We start from the raw sequence: 14,946 nt of genomic DNA on the forward strand, positions 1-14,946 counted from the left end.
TATGCATGAAGCATCTAGCCAATTTTGGGAGATCTCCTTAAGTTTGTTGGAAGCTCTTCTCCTCCCCCTTTAGATATTCTGCACAGAATTTGGAATTAGGGAGCATCAATGATTGTGGCAGTAGCAGAAAATGTGAACCTCTTTTCAAATACCCACTGATGTTTGTCACAGAGGCACCCAACATCACACTTACAGCTCTTCAGATGAACGATGTAATCATGTGTGGCATGGGAGTGGGGAGTGAAGAGGGATATTTGATGCACTGGGAGATGGGCCTTCTGTTCTCACTCGGAATGGTGTATGCAAGTATACCCAGGGGCGTAACTATAATAGGGCAAGGGGAGACAGTTGTCTGGGGGCCCACTGCCTTGGGGGGGCCCCAGAGGCAAGTCACATGACTGACTCCCTCAGCTGCGCACCCGCCCGGGCTTCCTTCAGTTGTATTCATCCTCCGAAATTGATGTGAGCATTAAGACCTGGAGCTACCAGAACAGCACGTCTTTCTCTAGTACCATTAAATGGCTTGCATCGTCCACAATTTACAAAACCTTCCACCATTCAGCATCATTTAAGATTGCTTTACTTCATGAGCTGAGCTTCAGTGAGGTGGGGTCCCATTTTAAAATCTTGTCTCCGGGCTCACTCCAACTTTGCTACGCCCCTGAGTACACCATCCTTTTAAAATCGCAACTGAAGAGGTCTTGTATTCCAGACTTAATAGCCCTGTAAAAGAGGCCATCTTTGTGGGCAAATCTTAGCAACAGCAGCAGTAGCAACACTGACCACATTCCCCACCATGCTTGAAGAATTCTTTCCCCCTTTGCACAGTGCCAGAGTGAGGAAGCATTGCCTTCACACTGATTTGGCTACACAATGATGTTATGAAGTCAATTCAGATTTAGAATATAGCTGACACCCTGGTTAGAGTTATAGACTAGGACCGGGGAGGCCTGAGTTCAAATTCCCATTCAGCCATGAAACTCACTGGGTGACTCTAGGCCAGCCGCATAGCCTAACCTACTTCACAGGGTTGTTGTGAGGACAAGCATAACCGTGTACACAGCTCTGGGCTCCTTGAAGGAAGAGCGGGATATAAATGTAATAAATAAATAAATAAAATTTTATAAAAGGAAATCCCATTGAAATTAAAAGGACAAGTTAGACATGCCTAATGTTCATTTCATTTCAGTGGGACTTCATCAAGTAAATTTAGTCAGGATGCCAGACAGTGTTTTCTGCCCTCAATCTCATGTTAACAAGGGTACAGCTGTGGGAGGTGGGGTGGGGGTTGGGATTAAATGGCATCAAACAGCAACATAGAGTAAAATGGGAAAACCAGTCACCTGAATAGGTAATTAAAATAAACAAATGAAGAGGAGGACTTGGTTAAACATTCCCCCATCATTCCTCCTCCTTTTCACATAGCCCTAGCAAAAATTAATTCAGATTACTTTACTGCACAGGACAATAACCCAGTCCCAATTGTCTGAGATGTCATGTATCACCAGAAACATTTGGGAAGAGATGGCATAATCTGTTCAACTTGCTATGGTCACTCATCCAAGTTATGTGCTCTCCTGAGGAGTGTCAACAAGTATTTGTACTTCAAACTACTTTATATGCCAAGCAGCTAGTAGAAGTTGGGAAAATTCAGTGTATACGATCAATGGCAGTCGTAACAGTTTTTCTTTGAAGAATAAATTGCATTTAATCTGATTTTGTCCACCATCCTTGAATGTTCTGGAACTGATGGGCAGAGCAATCCTATGATCATACTGATGCTGGTGGCCATCATAACTTCGGATAAATGTAGGCAGGATCCTATGCACTTCCAGCAGAAAAGTCAATAGCAAAATGGTATTACTTTAAACTAGGCCTGCTCAACTTTGGACCCCCAGCTGTTTTTTGGACTACAACTACCATAATCCCCAGCCACAGTGGCCAATAGCCAAGGATTATGGGAGTTGTAGGCCAACATCTTCAGGAGGGCTGCTTTAAACTAAAGAGGACAAAACAGCACTGACAGATACTCCATGATTTTATTGATAATTTAGTAGCAAAAAAGCATATTAGAGAAAATATATCCACTATTTGAAAATCTGTGGGACATATCCTTTCCTGATCAAACTTATATCTGGAGGGGTAAGATATATACGGTAGTTCTATATCTCAAGTTTTAAAGCCTTCTTGGCAGCTCAGAGTTTAAAACAACAATAAAACAGGCAGTATATTTAAAATTCATAGATACAGAATTAACATCATAATAAATCGACCATGATATCCTTCTGGATCGCCTGTGGGAGTTAGGGATAGGAGGCACTGCTTTGCAGTGGTTCCGCTCCTGCCTTGTGGGTAGATTCCAGATGGTCGAGCTTGGTGACAGCTGCTCCTCAAAACGAGAGCTGTTATATGGAGTCCCTCAGGGCTCCATTCTGTCACCAATGCTTTTTAATATCTACATGAAACTGCTGGGTGAGGTCATCAGGAGATTTGGTGCTAGGTGTAATCAGTTTGCTGATGACACCCAAATCTACTTCTCCTTTTTATCTTCATCATCAGGAAATGACATCCATTCCCTAAATGCCTGCCGACAGGCAGTAATGGGCTGGATGAGGGATAAGAAACTGAAACTGAATCCAAGCAAGAAAGAGGTGCTCATTGTAGGGGCTCAGAATCTGAGAGATGAGTTAGATCTTCCTGCGCTGGATGGGGTTGCACTCCCTCAGAAGGAGCAGGTACGCACCTTGGGAGTACTCCTGGACCCAGGCCTCACCCTGGTATCTCAGGTGGAGGCTATGTCCAGGAGTGCTTTCTATCAGCTTCGGCTGATTCAACAGCTGCAGCCATTCCTTGAAGAGGATGACCTCAAAACAGTGGTGCATCAGCTGGTAACCTCCAGGCTTGACTACTGCAATGCACTCTATGTGGGGCTGCCTTTGTACATAGTTTGCACACTTCAGTTAGTTCAAAATGCTGCAGCCAGATTGGTCTCTGTAGAAACCCAGAGAGACCATATTATGCCCATTTTGAAACAGCTGCACTGGCTGCCAATATGTTTCTGGGCAAAATACACAGTGCTGGTTATTACCTTTAAAGCCCTGAATGGCTTAGATCCGAGCTACCTTAGAGAGCGCCTTCTTCTGCATGATCCCCACCGCACGTAGAGTTCATCTGAGGAGGTCCATCTTCAGTTGCCACCAACACGTCTGGTGGCGACTCAGAGGCGAGCTTTCTCTCTGGTGGCTCCTGGACTGTGGAATGCACTCCTGGCAGAAATCCATAATCTGAGTTCATTATTGGCCTTCCGGAGAGCCCTTAAGGCCTATCTGTTTGGCCTGGCCTTCCTGGGTTTTTAAACTGTTTTTAAATCGTAAAGGTTTGGCCTGGTTTTCCAGGGTTTTAAAAACTGTTTTAATAATGGTTTTATGTTTTTACAGTTTTCAGTTTTAATTTATTTTAGTGTTGTTTTTAATGTAAACTGCCCTGAGCCATTTTTGGAAGGGTGGTATAGAAATCAAATAGATAGATAAGATAAGATAAGATAAGATAAGATAAGATAAGAATAATAAGACACATCTTTTAAAAAAAATCTCTACCCAGCAAGAGAAAACAAAATGCCTGCATATCCAACTCTCAAATGACTGGCAGAATAAAAACATACTTACAGCTTTTATGAAGGCTAAAAAGAATTTGCCAAGTAGGCCTCTACTGGTAAGGTGTTCTAGAAGGAAAGGCACTATCAGTGAAAATACCCTGCTTTTAAGGGATGCCAGTCTGGCTTGAACACTTGGAAATGTGTTCACTGCCAACCAGTGGACCCTCTAATTTTTTTTTCATCTCTGCGGAATGAGTTTTGTTCTGGGTGGCAATATCAAGGCAGTGTCTGTCCACATGCATTCAGAGTGGGGACTTCCCTAATTCAATCTGAGCGGGATCTAAAATTAACTGAATGGGCATCAGAAAACTTGTGAACGCATACACACCTGCATGCCTTAGAGGGAACAGTGCTGCCAACAGCTATTCTACCCATTGGTGATTTTATTTTAATATTTTATTTTAATATGTTATATGTTGCACTTTCATCAGGCGGTACAGTATTGTTGGTAATTAAAACATTATCTGCACAAATGGCAACTGGCAGAGGCACTTTAGGTATGGACCACAAGGTGGGGGTCCGTGGCCTCATGCCTCCTGGGGGGCCTTCAAATGCTCTGGGAAGCCTCTTCAGAGACCCAATGCCTTGCCACTATTGCCTTTTCCACTCCGCCGCTGCTCACCTGCTTCACTCCACTTGCTCCTCTGGTGGCGGCGGCAGCAGCAATGGGCCTCCTCGGCCTGCAGACCAGTCTCCTTGGGCCTGCAGACTGGCCTCCTCTGTCTGTGCGTGTGCGCAGTAGAAGTTATGGAGTGTCACATCCCATGACGTCACAGGATGCGACACTCCATAACTCCTACTGCACACTCATGTGCAGACAGAGGAGGCTGGCCTGCAGGTCTGAGAGGCCAGCCTGCAGGCCCAAGGAGGCCACCTGTGCTTGCCACTGCCACTGGGGGGGCGGTGAGTGGGGTGGAGCAGGCCAGCGGTGGTGAAGGAGAAGCAGCAGCAGGGTCCGGGAAGCAGCAGTGGGGGCAAGTACAAATAAATAAACAAACAAAGGGGGGCCTAGCAGTGGAGATGGGGGACCTCCAAAGCCCTTCAGCCTAAGGTCCGAGTGCTAAAAATACTTAGGTGCACCCCTGGCAACTGGTATCCCAAAAACTCAGAGCTCAGAAGCCCCAGCTCCACCATAAAGCCAGGCTCACTTAAGCCCTCTCTACCACCACCACCACATCAGCAGCACCATCACACCATCACTCTTCCTATTAATCCATAATGAGGGGCTCACAGTAACCCCTCTCATCATGGCAGTGCTCAGTTCCCACAGTTGCAGTTGGATCTTGGCCAACTCACTGTGGCCAGTCCTGGGACGTTCCTGTGGGCAATCGGGGTCTGAGTTATGAGTTATCGCACAGCAATGAAAGAGCGGTGTTTGATGTTGTGCCAGCCTGCTCTGCTTTTGTGCTGTTGTTGCAACATAGTGTAGGGCCTAGAGTTACATAATAATAATAATCCCTCTGACAGCCAAAGTGAGGCTTTCCCATTATGCAGCAGCACTGTTGAACTATGAGCAAGCACTGAAACAAGGTAATAAAGGAATCACTATCTCTCCAAAATTAAGATCCTAGCTCCATACTGCACTTGTTACATTAAAATTAACCACATGTAAGTCCAGCTCCAACTATTAGGAATTCTGAAGGCTCATTAGAGACAGGCAGAGAAAGCTGGACAGGATCCTAGAGCCATGAGCTCCTTTCAATGATACAGGTATCTACTTGTGCGTCACTTATCTTTCCTTTAATAAGAGATAAGGTAAGCATAGACATGGAGAAAGGTGGCCATCACCTTTACAATCCCTTTCAACTTTCTCTGTCTATTTCAAGGAAGCCATCAGAATTCTGATCAGTCAAAGCCTACATGTGATTACTTTTCACATAATGGGTGTAATATGGAGTCAGAAACTAGAGAACACCTGCTTTAAAATCATGACAAACATTGAAATAAGGGGTGCAGATTTAATTCAGCTAAAATTCAAGGAAATATTATTTTAGGATGGATCATAGGGATGGGAATGGAAAAGAAATTGTATAATGCAAAAATAAAGAATTTTTTTAAATCTTTTAAACCTTAGTTGTGGTGTTCAAGTAATGGGACTAGCTATAGAGATCTCTGCTCTTTTTTTTCTTTTTCTTTTCTTTTTTTGCTATCTCAAGTTTCAGTTCCAATATGAGGTTCTTTGTTCCAGACTGGGAGCGCAGGAATTGCTCCTTTTAAAAATTTTATTGTTAATAATAATAACTCTGCAGTTTACAGATCTGTCATGGTTTAGAAAAGGACTTAAGCAAATCACGTAAGGAATACAAGCTAACCTTCCTATGTTGTTTTTGCAGCTGGCAAAGTGGAAGCTGCGAAGTGGCTCTTCACCTGGCCCCTGAGCTTACTCTTATACTTCACTGTACCCAACTGTAATAAGCCCCGCTGGGAGAAGTGGTTCTTGGTCACCTTTGCTTCCTCCACCCTCTGGATTGCAGGCTTTTCCTACATTATGGTATGGATGGTATGTATACGTCCGGATCAATGCTAGACAGCTTTGAGCTTAATAGATGTTCTGTTCTGTTCTGTTCAGAATTGCAGAGCGTAAGAAGAGTCCTGCTGGAACAGGCCAAGGTGGGTCCATCCAGTCCAGGATCTTGTTTCCAGAAGTGATCAACTAGCTGTTCCTGGGGAGCCCACAAGCAGGCCACAAAGACAACAATGCTCCCCTGTTTGCTGTCTAGCAGCCTGTTTACCTTCCATCTCAATGCCATCTGTCGAGACCCCTTTCAATGCCAGTTAAAGCCACTGGCCTTCTGCAAATTTCACATGCTGATCATGTGTTCTGTGAGAAAAGCTGCCTCTGGTGAAGTCCAAAGCTGAAAGCGCACTACTCAATTCATCCTAAGTTGCTATGGAGCAACATTTCCTTATAGCCCGAGCTGTGAGCCCTCTGGATAAAAGTCAGTATTCTGTACTGTGGTAATCTAATTTCTGTGTTCAGTAATGCTGAATTCTACAAGTGCAAATTACATAAATTACACATGAATTAGGCAATTGAGATAGATGTCTTTGTTCTTACTAAAAGAATAGCAAGGCATTCTGCTGCTGCAAAGCTGAGCCAATAGCAACTTTCTCCTTGCCAAAGCACAGACAAAGAGAGGACCGATGTAGCTGTTTGGGGGCCTGGCAGCCAATTACCAGGAGGCTTCTTTCTACATTAAGAGGCAAAAATTTGAACTGGGACTCTGGCTGCTCAGAGGGCCAGGACTCTTGTTTTTTCTAGTATTTTCTCAAAGTAAAACTTTTACTACTCTCGATGTAGGACAAGCAGGAGGACAAGCTCTTCCATTAGGTGGCAAACAGCCCCACCAACTGCCTTAGGCAGCACAATGCAGCAGGAAACATATTTGCTGCTGCTGCAGAGTTCAAAAACTTCCTTTTGCAATCCTATCTGGTTACCTAGGAACTATAGCGGTTGAAGAAAGAACAAAGGGTCAGAAGTAGACTAATTTAAGGTTCAAAAATTCCAAAGGGAAAATGCTAGTGAAGCTCTTTCCCCAATAGTTTATATTACCATCACTACCACCACACTATAAATGCAAGTTTCAAACACATCTCCTTACACTGCTGTTTCTTAGGTGCATTTATAAGGCATGCCGTTTTGAAACTGCCCTGTAAATGCTCTGTCTCATAGCTCCTGTCCGGAGTGCCGCTCCAGGAGGACAGCTTTACATCAAAGGGGCCAGGATTCATCCTACCACTTCCTGAGACATAGGAGAGGCCTGTCCATTTTCAGTTCTTTGTACTGCTTTATTGGGATATATTTATTTATTTATTTATTTATTTATTTATTTATTTATTTAAGATATTTATACTCCACCCCTCCAGTACAATACTGCTCGGGGCAGCTTACAACAATAAGATAGACACAGATACAAGTAATAATTTTTTTTAAAGTCAGATTAAAAACAATTATTAGGTTCAAATTAAAACTGTTGTATAACAAAGTTATGGTGTTACCCTGACAGGGCACCACTGTCTGTCCCAATAGGGGGTGGGGTGCGGCTTGTTATTCCATGGCTCCTATTCTGCTCCAGCATCACTTGTTCTAAGCAATCTGCTCAGCTGCATTGACAGTGTCAGGAACTCTTCTGCCCTAGGCCCAAATGGGTAGTTCAGCCCCACCTGTACATGTCCCCCACCTGCACATGCCACCGCTTGAATCCTGGTTGCAAGTGTACTGGGGACCACTTGGAGCTGCTCCAGCACCCACTGGGTCCTAGTGCCAGGTCATGGTGGGTCGCTGAAGGAGAGCCAATTGGCTCAAGCAGCCAGGCACCCTGCTGGTCTCCCAGTGCCCATCACAGGAGGAGTGTTATAGTGCACCTAGACATACACAGGTTGAGTGGGAAGCCTGCTGTGGATCCACACTCACCCCTCTTTGGCCAAATGCACAACTGCCTCTGGAGTTCCAAACTCAAAAGCAATCAGTTCTTCCTTATTCCTGGAGAAACTGCAGGCTGCTGATTGGTTGGCAGTCACAAAGTCACACCTCCCCCACCCAAACAATGTTCAACATTAAAAAACAACAACACACGCACCACTAAATAAATGTTTATCTGGGTGAATATGCCAGGAGCCTGAGTTCAAGCTAAAAGCCTGCCTGAAGCATGGCAGGGAAGAGAGAAGAGAAAATGGAAATCGGCACTGATGTTGGAGATAGGTACCTATATCATTAAAGGACTGAAGGGGGTGGGGTGGGGGGAAACAGAACTCATCCTGCAACAGCTCCTGCAGGTAAGTATATCTGGATGTACCCTTAGTGAGTTTAAGCATCCTGACAGTTCATTTCTTTTCCCTAGGTCACAATCATTGGCTACACTTTGGGTATTCCAGATGTGATCATGGGGATTACATTTCTGGCAGCTGGAACCAGTGTACCAGACTGCATGGCAAGCCTTATTGTAGCAAGACAAGGTAGGTTTCTTGTTAAGTTGTTGAGGACCATTCAGAGGAAATAATTTCTTGTGCTTCAGGGTCACAGAACAAACACTCCCTACTGGAGACTAGTTCAGATGCTGCTGAGCACCCATAATTCCACCTAGTTTGAAATTTGGAGTGAGCTCCAAATTTGCATGGTCCCTGCTTCTACTCTGTCACCCCCATCTGCCCTGCTTCCCTTACCATGGTTATAAACGAAATGAGATATCCTAAATGTATTTAGCACAGGATCTTCCTGACCCTTCAAGATGGACCTGGTGAATATGCCCTGTTGCACCTGTGCATCATACATATGCTAAGCAGAGTGCCAAAATGTTCTCTTCAAATTGGATGAATGGGTTACAAAATGACAAATTAAGTTCAACAGCTTACATGATGTGCAGCTGTACAGCTCTGTAATGCTGCACCCTGGGACTGCTGCGGACTTCAAAGCAAGCCCTGGTGCTCTTTCGCATGAATGCTGCTTCCGCATCCACTGCTTCAGAACAGCATTGGGGCTTGCTTTGAAGTAGAGATGTGCATGAATCTTTTTTCTGTGTGTGATTCGCTTCAACCTCTAATTGAATTGCAAAAACTCAAATAGATTTGTCAAACCAGCTGGAGATGATTTGATTTTTCAACAAATCAAATTGAAAATTTGAAAAAAATTCACAATTTGCCTATAGGGAGCAATGGGTAACTCTAATCACCACATTGTTCTCCATGGGTAGGTCCTAGGGACATCAAAGTTGGTTAGGTAGTAGGGCATGATGGGTACTAGTACTACCTAACACCCAACCCACAAAAGAAACAGTAAGCAGGTGATTAAAAAAAATTTTTAACTTAAAAAAAACAAACCATAGGATCCTATGGGGGTTTTGGTTTTAAAATGTTTAAAATTGCCCACTTACCCATTTGTTTTGTGAGTTGGGTAGTATGTACCACCCATCACATCATACCATCCAACCCACTTTGGTGTCCCTAGGACCTAGCCATGGGGAATGATGGGGTGATTTGAGTTCCCCATTGTTCCCTACGGGCAAAACAAGCAGTGCACACATTTTGCAACCCTGCCTTGAAAAACAACACTGCAGAACAGAAGCAGCACACAGAGTCCCTGTCAACACAGAACAACACATTTTGCCAAACACACAGTCCCAAAATGACCAAAAAAGAATGGCCATCTGTTTTTAATCCACCGCCAGCCATAGTGCCTGCACTGCAGTAGCATCATTGGTACAAGTTGCTCTCTCACACATTATGACTCCTTATTCAGCATTGCAACAACTGCCACAGCAGCACTCTTAGCAACCAGCAAGTCATGAGCTGAACTAGAAAATGTGGGTCTTCAGCCACATTTTGACTGAGTACACCTTGCAATGCAGATTGCAGAGCAGACCAGAGTAATGAGTGAAGCATAAGTTAGTCTCAAGGCCAGACATAGAGCTCATCACAGCAATCACCAATAAATATTACACAAAGAGCTGCCACTGTTCATTTCTCTCCACAATACCATCTGATAAACAGACCAAACCACAATTCAACGAAGGAAGGAAGGAAGGAAGGCACCCAAGTTATGCCTTTGTCAATCTGAAATCCAGCAAAACCACATAGTTAACAGCAACAATAGCACACTAAGCACCGCAAACATATTATACTTAGTTGCTCAGTGCTGAGAAAACCACAAAATCAAACCTCCTTCCTTCTATCCTGCTTGCCACAGAGACAGGAGGACAGAGCAGTCATGGCCTGATGGACCAGTGGTCTAACCAGAAAAAAAGCCTCTACACTCTTACCATTAGAAGAACTCTTCTTTCTTTTCTAGTGTAAACATACGTTCCTGCTTGCTTGCCTGCCTGTGTCAATAACAGCATGGCCTCAGGGTGGTGCTGAGTCCCAGCTGACAGCCTTGACACATGGGTCAGGGCACCAATCTATATCTCATCATCGGCCATGGCGATGGCATGCGTGTATGTCTCCGTTTGTCACCAGCACTAACTGGCAGACTGTGACATATCTGGTTTTAGGGCTGGCCAGAGTGGGGTGAGCTGCCAGTGGTGTTGTAGTGAATCAACACAACCATGAGCCACTCACTCTCCATATCCAGGTCAGGATAGCCCAGCAGAAGGTTGTTAGCTTTCAGGAAGACCAGCTGCTCTACCAGTGTCAGCATCTAAGCATGAGTGATATGTGGTCACCACGCCATAGAGAACACACACACACACACACACTCTCTCTCTCTGGATACTGGTTGGCAGGCATGAGAGCAACCATCCGGCAACCTTCACCAAGTCTGGCCAAACTTGGTAATGCGTTGCCCCAAACTGGATCAGTTCCATCTTCCGGCCTGCCAGCAGCTCCTCCAGGTACTACAGCATGCACTGCTCAGCACTACTGCAGGGCTCGATGGGCTCCTCCTGTACACCTGGCAAGGCATCAAGGAACCTCTCCATGAACCACAGAGTGGGACGCGGAGGCGGAACGACCAGCTCATTTGGCCCTGCCAGGGACACCACACTGCTGGATCGGGAAGCAGTGGTAATGCTGCAGCTAGGGGTGGACTACGCACTAGCAATAAGTGCTCCAGTACCCTCCTCCTGGTTGCACCCCAGTCTCCTGTCCAGAGCTTGCCTCACCTCTGCAACCAGGAGGTGCCTCCACCTGGGCAACTAGTCAGGGGTGACAGCTTTGCCCTTCATGCTTGGGTCCCATAGAAGGACAAAACATGTGCTGCCGATGCACCAATCCAGTCCTCAGCCTACCTGCCAAGGCAATTGCTGCCCAAGTTGTCAGTGTGGTCTGTAGCTCACACATCTTCTTGAGGAGAAGAGTGGTGGGCAAAGCCTGTCTAAGTGTTGCTGTCTCAGAACAACCCGAGTCCCAAGACAGCCTCAGAAATGAGCACCCAGTCTTGGTTGGACAGCCCACGCATTTCCAAGCCACACTTCCTTGCTAGGGCGCGGATGGCGAGCTCTTGCTCCTGCAGGTTCTGGAACAAGAGAAAGGTGGAGTTCCACTGGACTGAAATATCCTGAGGGATCAGGTGTTCAGGTAGGCCCAGCTCAAGCTGCCTCTCCCTGAGCATACACCTCTCCTTTTTGCTCTGGTGGAAGTAACTGTCTTGCAGCACTTCTCCACAAGAGCAGCCGTGGCAGCAATAGGATGCCCAGTGCCTTCAGTGGGGATGTCTTGCCTGGCTGCAGCCCCAGAAAGGCTGAATGCATCCCGCACAACCAGGTTCAGAGTGTGCACCACACAATGGATGGACACAAACTGACCCTGCTTGGCTGCCTTCATTATGTTGGCGGCATTGTCGGTGACCATGAACCCATGGCGAAGGTTTGGCTGCCGGGACAACCATCCCCCCACCTGGCAATCCATGGCCACCAACAACTCACCTGCAGTGTGGACAGTGTCCAGCACGTCCACATTCAACACCAACCACTTGTGCTTCGCTGCATCAAATGGTCTGGCCATGCCATCAGCAAAAGATGTCCCCTTGCTCTACTGCCCCCACCAGTGTGCCGTGAGGGACAGAAAAGCAGCATGCCTCCCACTGGGACTGGTCCACAGATCCACAGTGAAGTACACATTGGTGTCAGGTGCTGCTGTGTGCAGCAGCCCTGACATGGCTTCCCTGCATGGCTGGTACAGAAAGGGCACCACCTACTTGCTGAAAGTTGTGAATGAGAGGATGTTGTAGTCAGAGGCAAACAGTTGGAGCAGCCAGCAGAAGCCAGTGTTCTCCACCACCTGAAATGGCTGGTCATCCAAAGTAATCATCTCCCCCAATGTCCCAGGTGATGAGATGACGCTCTGGGCAACCAGACTGCACCAACCACACAGGCAACTTCCCTGGCTTGGGAGAAGGAGCAGGTGTCTTGCCGCTGGTCAAGGCCACACCAGACCTATTGCTGCCAGCAGGAGCATGGCCCCCCGGGTGATACTGTTGCAGGTGCTGCAGTATTCCCGTAGTCCCAAGACACTTGGGGTCCTTACCCCTGCTGACCTTTACCTGCAGTGAATGTTGACAGTATGGTGTGGGTCACCAGGGCAGAGCATAAAGTGGACCCACATCATGCTTCTTTCAGTCCAAGACTATTTTGGTGGTGGTGGTGGTACTGGGGCTGCTGGTTTGTTCTGGGGGCCGCCACTACCACTGCCCTCCATTTGGGGCTGAAAAGGTCCAGGGACAACCAGAATGACTTCTGCCCTCCTCCTCAGTCTCATGTGGGGTGGGGGGAGAGGTTGCAGAGAGCAATCTGGCTGTCCGGCGGTCTGTTCAATTATGCCGGACCAAAACCATGCACACTCCTAGTGGCAAGGCTTGTGTGGAGCCTCAGGACCTGCTCTTACCCTGCTGCTCCAGAGCCGGACTGCCCTGTTGGTTAACCTAACATTTAACCTAGGTTAATGGGGGAAAGTCCAATATTACCTTGGCAACCCCAGTCAGGTGTGCAATCGGCGCAGTGTGCAGCAGCTCCAAGCAGCCCAGGGTCTCGGAATGCCGCCTTCAGAAAGGCCAGGAAACCAGAAGTTGCTGCATGGCCAGGGGCAGCCTCTTCACTGCCTGTGCAATGCATTGTGGGATACTGGAGGACTTCCTCCTGCAGATCCCAAATACTGTCAGCTCTGCTGCACTGATTGTGTGGGCAAGCAGTGTGGCGGAGTGCCAGCGAGTGGCTAGTCATGTGGGAGACAGCGGAGTCCCTCCCTAGCCACCAGGGATTTTGGTCATGTGAACAACTTTAATATTTCTGATGTCCGAAATCTTGTCTCTGTAAAGCAGGCCTGCTCAACATAGGCCTACCCCTGCAGCTGTTTTTGGACTACAACTCCCATAATCCCCAGCCACAGTGGCCAATAGCCAGGGATTATGGGATTTGTAGGCCAACATCTGCAGGAGGGCTGAAAGTTGAGCAGCCCTGCTCTAAAGCGAGGAAGGAGTGCTCAAAGTAGCTACAAAACAGATTACTGTGAACTAGAGCACAATTTTCCATAATCTAGACTAGGGTGAAATTTTAACAATCCTCAGCATAAGCCTAGCAGACTCTTACTGAAATAAAATTGTGGATGTTTAAACCATTTATTCCAGTGACCAAATGAGATCATTGTGGAATGTATTGCTGTGAATTGTCCTCAGTATTTGTGTGTATGTAGAGGCAAGATTTTGTCCATCAGGAATGTCATGCAAAAGACTACTGAACTGAACATGTTTCTTCTGAATTCATGACTGTCATCTGCCAGAGAAATAGAAGGGGGCAAGCAGAGTAAGAAATAGGTCATACTATTTCATACGTGTGATGAAATGGTGCAGAACTACTTTTATTACTAATCAGTAGTGAAACACACACACACACCCAAGTCTTGCTGTGCTGCCTCATTGTGGCGGTGGGTGTTCCTGGGAGGGATGAGCAAAGTACGCCAGGTGGTATACTCCCAGTAGGGTCACCCAAGGTACAGAGGTCATCCCAGCTGCCCAGCTAAAGCAAGCAGGCACCTTTATTGGGCAGCAGTGATATTATTATTATTTCTTGTTTACACAGTTGTTGTTGTTGTTGTTGTTTTATTACATTTATATCCTGCTCTTCCTCCAAGGAGCCCAGAGCAGTGTACTACATACTTGAGTTTCTCTTTCACAACAACCCTGTGAAGTAGGTTAGGCTGAGAGAGAAGTGCCTGGCCCAGAGTCACCCAGCTAGTTTCATGGCTGAATGGGGATTTGAACTCAGGTCTCCCCGGTCCTAGTCCAGCACTCTAACCACTACACCACGCTGGCTCTCGTGTATATAGGAACCACAGATTGACATCTTGGGCATTAGCGAATTAAAATGGACTGGAATTGGACACTTTCAGTCAGAAAATCATAGCGTTAACTACTCAGAACACGAAAAACAAAGAACGAACGGTGTTGCTTTCATAGGAAGGATATATCAATGACAGTACTTCGGTACAATGCAGTCAGTGACTAACTAATATCAATTCGATTTCATGGACAACCCTTTAACATGACAGTTTTCAAGTCTGTGCCCCAACAACTGATGCAGAAGAAGAGGAAGTTGATGAGTTTTATGCTCAACTTCAGTCTGAAATTGACAGAACACACAAGCAAGATGTGCTGCTGGTGGTTGGAGACTGGAATGCCAAAGTTGGAAATGATGAGAAAAATAAAGATGGATTGTATGGCCTACGAAACAGAAATGAAGCAAGACAACGACTTATTAATTTCTGCCAATCTAATGATCTCTTCATTGCTAACACATTCTTCTAACAACCAAAGCAGCACCTATACACCTGGACATCACCAGATGGAGTACACAGAAATCAAATTG

The 14,946-nt window shown here is 46.2% G+C and overlaps 1 protein-coding gene across 2 annotated transcripts in view; it reads left to right on the plus strand.

The window, feature by feature from the left end:
* Window positions 1-14,946, plus strand: part of SLC24A3 (solute carrier family 24 member 3) — a 277,690-nt gene that overhangs the window by 244,738 nt on the left and 18,006 nt on the right. For both annotated transcript variants that reach the window (XM_053251024.1, XM_053251025.1), the window contains exons 13-14: window positions 5,989-6,155; window positions 8,497-8,611. In XM_053251024.1, the coding sequence (XP_053106999.1) occupies window positions 5,989-6,155; window positions 8,497-8,611 (282 nt within the window). The remainder of the gene's footprint in view (window positions 1-5,988; window positions 6,156-8,496; window positions 8,612-14,946) is intronic.

The sequence above is a fragment of the Hemicordylus capensis genome, chromosome 4 (assembly GCF_027244095.1).
Source record: "Hemicordylus capensis ecotype Gifberg chromosome 4, rHemCap1.1.pri, whole genome shotgun sequence".
NCBI lineage: Eukaryota > Metazoa > Chordata > Lepidosauria > Squamata > Cordylidae > Hemicordylus > Hemicordylus capensis.